Genomic DNA, 6,773 nt, shown 5'->3' on the forward strand with positions numbered 1-6,773 from the left:
ACAGAGGCATCAACAAAAAGTACAGAAAATCAGAACCAACCAGGAGACTAATTTTATGCAGACATGCAACAGGATTACTGCAACAGGCTTTGGATCAAAAATGTAATTCAATCTCAGTATACTCATGGATATTACCATAGTCATAACATAAATGTCATGACAAATTATTTTGCTCCACAGGATTCGAAAGCCCAGAAAAGGGAACATCAAAGCAGATATTACACATTAGATCACATTAAACAAAGATAAGAATGCTTTCGTATAAAAATTTCATACTCTGCTGCATAAATGAACCAAAAAACTCTTAGAAAGAAATTCTTACTATAAAATATCACAAGGTTAAGAAAATACTCCATATATAATACTTTGAGTGATTTTAGAAATGAACAATCACCACTTTTACTCATATTAGCGTTGCTACATGTTGGCGTCGTTTCTTTGATCTTTTTCTTGATTAACATAGAAAAATTAGCAACAAGCTTTTTTTTTTTTATTGTTTCAACTACACTTTATTTTCACCTCAGTCAAAAAAAAAAAAAGAAAAAAAAAAGAAAAAGAAAAAAGAAAAAAAAAAAAGGAAGCTCTTGCTATTTGTATGGTGAGCAGGTCCTTGGACAATCATAGCCAACATTACAATTTCAAATAATGCAGGCTTTACCTTTGGTAAGTACACATTCAATGTTCTATTGGCAGCATCTAGCTTCTAGAGAGTAGAACCAAATCCCCCTCCCCCTGGAGTTAAAATCACTATAGTTTCTCCACCCTGTAAATGAACGGTATTTTTGCCTCCTAAATAAATTTTCCTCTTATCTTTAGTAATTAGGTAATTAGCACCACGAGCCCCGTCTTTTCCTCCTCTCAATCCTCTTGGAGCATGAACACGTCTCTCAGAAAGAATGCTGACTGTGACTGGCCTCCTGAATTCAATCTCCCTCACAAGCCCATCTCCTCCTCTGTGAACCCCAGCACCGCCACTATTCTCTCTAAGACCAAATTTATGCAGAATGACTGGGTACCTCTGCTCGAAAATCTCAGGATCGGTCATGCGAGTATTAGTCATGTGACACTGGATACCACTAGTACCATCCCATGTTGGACCCGCCCCACATCCACCTCCAATAGTCTCATAATAACCAAATGTGTTATCCCCGAAAGTCAGATTATTCATGCAACCTTGAGAGCAAGCACATGCCTGGAACGCAGTTAGTATGACATCAGTGACTCTCTGAGATGTGAGAACATTGCCTCCCACCACGGCAGCTTTGTCACTTGGAGAAAGAAAAGAACCTGGAGGAATGTAGATTTTTACAGGGGCAAGACAGCCTTGATTTAGAGGAATGTCAACATTGACCAAACAGCGAAGGCAATATATAACTGCAGCAGCTGTAACTGCTTCTGGTGCATTCCAATTGCCGTATACTTCAGGGCTTGTAGAAGAGAAATCAAATAAAGCTTCTCCCTTCTTTGAATCAATTGTAAGTTTGAGGTGAATAGTAGAACCATCATCCATATAATCTTCTTCTTCAATGGTTACACTGTCACCTGCTTCAGGTCCACTAGATGGAGCTGACACTTTAGCAGCCACTGATTTCAGCATTTCCCTAACAGCTTCTTCTGCATTGAGCTGTACATATTTCATGTATGCATTTACAGTCTCCAAGCCATACTGATCAATAAGCTCTTTGATAAGTGAAATGCCTCTTTGATTAGCAGCTACTTGTGCATGGAGATCTGATAAATTGTCTTGGAGCCTCCGGGTTCCAGGGATCTTATGAGCAGGATCATCAAAGCATGGGTACTGGAGAAGTTTGACAATACCTTCTTCCTGAAACACACCCTTTTCAACCAGCTTGAAGGCTTTGATAGCAGCCCCTTCTTCCCAAATAGCCTTGGAGAAAGGAGGCATGCTTCCAGGAGTAATACCTCCAATTTCAGCATGATGACCCCTACTAGCCACAAAAAAGACCAGTTTTCCATCATCAAATACAGGAGTGATAACAGTTATATCAGGAAGATGGCTACCACCAGAACAGGGATGATTAGTGACCAGCACATCTCCTTCATTCAAATTATCACCCCAGTACTTCAATTGCCAACAAACAGTACTTGACATAGCGCCAAGGTGTACAGGAACATGAGGGGCATTCGCTACAAGCCCTCCATCAGGATCAAAAAGAGCACAGGAAAAATCTAGCCGTTCCTTAATGTTTGTCGATATTGAAGTCCTCTGTAGAGTCCGTCCCATCTGCTCAGCTATCCCCATAAACCTGTGATTGAAAATTGAAAGCTGCACAACATCTGCAACTTTGTCTGAAACTGTTATGTTTGAAGTTGAGTCAATCTCAATTTTAATGTTTCCGTACTTTGTTATCACAGCTCTACAATTTGGCTCCACAATCACTGTACTGTTACCATTCATGATAATAGCAGGGCCAGGGATGGCATGACCATAATCCAAGTTTTCAAGCTTAAACACAGGTGTCTCTTGCCACCCGTTTTGAAAATAGACCTTGAAAAGACAATGACTGATTGGGTTTTCTGAAGCAGGATTCTGAGCTTTGGGTTTCAAAATATTAGTGACTCCCACGCCCCGAACTCTTACGTCACAGACAAGGATGTTTCTGTTCTGCAATTTGAATCCATACTCCTGCTGGAACAGCTTTACAAATTCAGTAGTGTAGTCGAATGCTGATCCATCATCGTCTTCTTGTTTTTTGACCATAGTAGCTGTATCTGTACCCTCATACCTCAGATTCAAATAAGTTTCAGTTTTGATGTTCTCTTCTTTAATACCTTGTTCTTCCAGTTTGTCTTTCACCTGCTCCAGCAACTTAGCTTCTCTAAGAGAGGCTTCCTGAACCGATTCACTGCAATAAACAGCAGAATATGGCTCTTGAGCCTCTTCCACAACATCAGCTAGTCCCATGCCATATGCACTCAGTATACCACAAAACCTATGGATTAATACTTCTTTCATACCCAACGACCGAGCAATAGCACAAGCATGTTGGGGCCCAGCACCTCCAAAGCAAGCAAGAGCATGGTTCCGTGTCTCGTGGCCTTTCATCTCTGTCAATTGACGTATTGGACGACACATTGTCTCATTAGCAACATTGACAAACCCAAGCGCTATCTCCTCAACAGACATATCTTTTGCCGACAGGTCCTGGTTCTTCCTGTGCGAATTTATTTGCTCAGCAAGCTTCTTGAACTCTTCTCTGGTTGCATGGACATCTAAAGGCTGGTCTTCGTTGGGTCCAAAAATCGAAGGGAAGAAATCAGGTATAACATAGCCCAGCACTAAATTTGCATCTGTAACTGCTAATTCACCTCCTTTCCTGTAGCAAACAGGGCCAGGGTGAGCACCCACTGATTCTGGACCCACCTTGAAGGCTCCAAACTGGAATTTTAACTTTGATCCTCCACCAGCGGCAACAGTGTTTATGTCAAGCTGAGGAGCCTGAATAATTGCTCCTGCAATCTGAGTTTCGAGTACTTGTTCATAACCACCAGCATAACGACTGACATCCGTTGATGTACCGCCCATGTCAAACCCAATAAGAGGCTTATCTGTTTCAATCCCAAACAAAGTCTGTGAATAACCAACAACACCACCAGCAGGGCCTGATAAAACTGCTTTATGACCTGAAAATCTACTTTCAGGTGCTAGCCCTCCATCTGATTGCATAAATAGAACATTAACCTTCCCTAAGCCTTCATCAAACTTAGATATGAATCCAGACAAGTAATCTTTGATAACTGGGGTGAGATATGCATCCACACTAGCAGTTAGACCTCGTGGAACTGCTCGGACCATAGGTGTCAAGGCTGATGACAAGGACACATGTCTAAAGCCCATGCTCAAGGCTAACTTCTCCACGGAAATTTCATGCTGTGGGTAGGTGTAAGAGTGCAACAACACGACAGCTAGACAGCTTATTCCCTTCTTCAACAGCCCATTCAGCAAAGGCCTCAAGGATTCTTCATTCAAAGGCTTTACAACTCTCACCAGTTCACCTGAAACACCTTTAACAACATTTGATGACTTGACGTTTTCTTCTGTATCAAGAACGAGTTCAACTCTCTCTTCAACCTCCAAGACCTCTTCGTAAAAATTTGAAGGCTTGGATACAGTAAGATCGAATATGTTTGGGCGAGCCTGATTCCCGATTTGCAGAAGGTCCCTAAAGCCTTGAGTAACACAAAGTGCAATTCTCTCACCTTTTCTCTCTAACAGGGCATTTGTAGCCACTGTTGTACCCATCCTTATCCACTCAATTTTGTCAGTGGGGATCTTGGAGGATCGAGGAATTTTTTCCCCGGTGTATTCTTCCAAAATTCTCCGGATGCCTTCAACTGGAGCATCATCATAGTTAGAAGGATCAACAGATAAAAGTTTCATAACATGGCCTTCAGTTTGACCAGGGAGTTCAGCATACACATCAGTAAATGTTCCTCCCCGATCAATGCAAAACCTTAGTTTCTGAGAACTGATGCTTCCCATTTGAACACGCAATTTCCTGAAATCAGATAATCCTATCCTGTTTATTCACAGGAAAATGTCAGTTTATGTGACCAATGAATATCTCCATGAAAAGTGAAAAAATCAATAAATATCACAGACATCACTTCAGTGATTCAGACATCTCCCTAAAACTGAAAAGTCGCCAAAACTTGAAAAAGGGACATAGAAAAAAGTGTTGTCCGTGGCGGGATGGGGGGTGGTTAATGGTTCACTAAATAGAAGGTACCCATAATGCCATAACCCAAGGCCATGAAAAAAAAAACTCGGTCTTTCCAAGGATAATAGGCACAGAACTGTCTCTGTCACAGCTACAATGTATCACCAAACCTATTTTTCCTTCCAACTCCCAGAACTGTCTACGTCACAGCTACAAAAAAGCAAGGGAATTCAATCCTAGAGATCACATTGACTGTACAATCTAGAGGAGCTAGTAGTAAGTGGATGATCACACACTATGCTACTCGGACTTGGGTGCCCACATCCGACACGGGTATGTGTCCATGTGTTCGACCTGGCTTTTCTTGTGAAAGATTTACATAATTTTGAACTAAAATGAAGTGTCCAAGTATACTACCCATGCCTGAAAATCATACAAAGTATAGCCTAAGCGAATCGAATCCACATTTTCGAGCAATGATAGATTCATCCCAGGAAGGGTACAAATATTCCAATTTCCAGAGCAGATAGGTAATCCGAATATCCAATACTCATACTTCAGTTTACTCACTTTTTTAAAAAAAATTGAGTTTTCTACAATTATCGGATTGATTTCATGCTTATTTTGTTCATTTTTAATCATTAAAATTTGAGTTTTCTACAATTATCGGAGTGATTTCCTGCTTATTTTTAATCATTCTACACATCCCAATGATAAATAGATAATTCCAATGCAATTTTATTTTAATAAAAAAAGAAAGTGAAATCTTGGATTCAATCCCACACCATAAAGTTTGCAGCTGTAAAGAACTTAACAAGATGATCCACAACCAAAATCAAATTCATCTAATTAATTCAAGAAAACATTTCAGCAAATTTGGATGTGCATATACTATAAGACAACTGATTTAATGGTATAATTAAGAAATTATTGAAATGATCAAATCATATAGTTAAATCAAGAAATAAAATCCGTAATATATTATCCAAAGTCCAATAAATAGAAAATGAAAAAGGGAGGAGAAGAAAGATGTACCTGGTTCGCGAAAGATGTGTGAGTGAGTAGAGAGAAAGCGCTGTCGAATTTTGTTTTCTGCTCCACACTAATAACTTTATAATTGTTTCAAGAAAAAGACACCTTTCTAATCCCAAACTCTCAAATGGTCAAACCTCAATGGCAAAGTATTATTCTTTTGTAAGCGTTTTATTTTACCTTTTGCACTATTTACATGAACTTTTTTTTTTTTAGCAATTCGTGCTTTTGGCATGAGATCAAATAGAGTTGTATACTACAGAATACGAAATAAGCATATGTGTTTGTTCAAAGCATTTTAATACGTACTCCTTCTGTCCCTATTTTTTTACTACATTGCAAATAAATGAGTTAAACTTCAAAAACTTTGATAAAAAATTCACAGTAATTAATAAAAGATAATATAGTCATGTGAGGTCTTGTTAAATTCGTCTCATTGTATATCGTACGAAAATGGGATTACATACGTTTCAATATGCATCTTGGAGACCTTGAAAAGTCAAATGGAGCAAATATTTAGAGAAAGGGGGAATAATATATAATTTTTTAATAACAACTTTTTATAATGAGTAATGATATATGTAGCCCTTAGAGCTATGTATAAGTATTAAATATACTTCCTAAAATGGAATTAAGTTGGATTTCATGACAAAATTACGCACAAATCGGTGTAATTAATGTTACTTTATTCTAAATATTTCCTTTTTTAGCTTTTTATACATAGCCTAAGGGGTATGTTTATCATTTTTCTTTTATAATAAGCAAATAAAAGTGTTTTTAGATAGACATGAAGTTATTCAAAACTTGACTTGTACTGCGTATGACAGAGATAAAAAAATTATGTTAAATCTTATCAGGATTGTTGTCATGTGAATTTATATACTCCGTAATTTCTTTTATAATCTGTACTAACATAAAATTCAAAGTAGCATTGAGCAAATAATACTTTAGAAATCGTGTTAAGTGTAAATGAGAAAAACTTAAGGAATAAAGTGGTAAAAGGGTAATTGAAGTTGAAAATGGTCAAATAGTTTCGAAAAATTACCTTAAGAAATGCTA

At 38.2% G+C, this 6,773-nt stretch overlaps 1 protein-coding gene across 1 annotated transcript; it reads right to left on the reverse strand.

Annotated features, from left to right (window-relative positions):
* Positions 1–339: 339 nt before the first annotated feature.
* On the reverse strand, positions 340–6,033 carry LOC110687731 (5-oxoprolinase-like). Its single transcript, XM_021864352.1, has 2 exons — positions 5,718–6,033; positions 340–4,541 (listed from the first exon to the last, which is right to left on the reverse strand). Exon 2 carries the CDS (start codon positions 4,502–4,504, stop codon positions 704–706), a length of 3,801 nt encoding a protein of 1,266 aa, XP_021720044.1. The 5' UTR covers positions 4,505–4,541; positions 5,718–6,033; the 3' UTR covers positions 340–703.
* Between the last annotated feature and the right edge of the window lie 740 nt (positions 6,034–6,773).

This window comes from Chenopodium quinoa, unplaced genomic scaffold (assembly GCF_001683475.1).
Source record: "Chenopodium quinoa cultivar QQ74 unplaced genomic scaffold, ASM168347v1, whole genome shotgun sequence".
In the NCBI taxonomy this organism is placed as follows: Eukaryota; Viridiplantae; Streptophyta; class Magnoliopsida; order Caryophyllales; family Amaranthaceae; genus Chenopodium; species Chenopodium quinoa.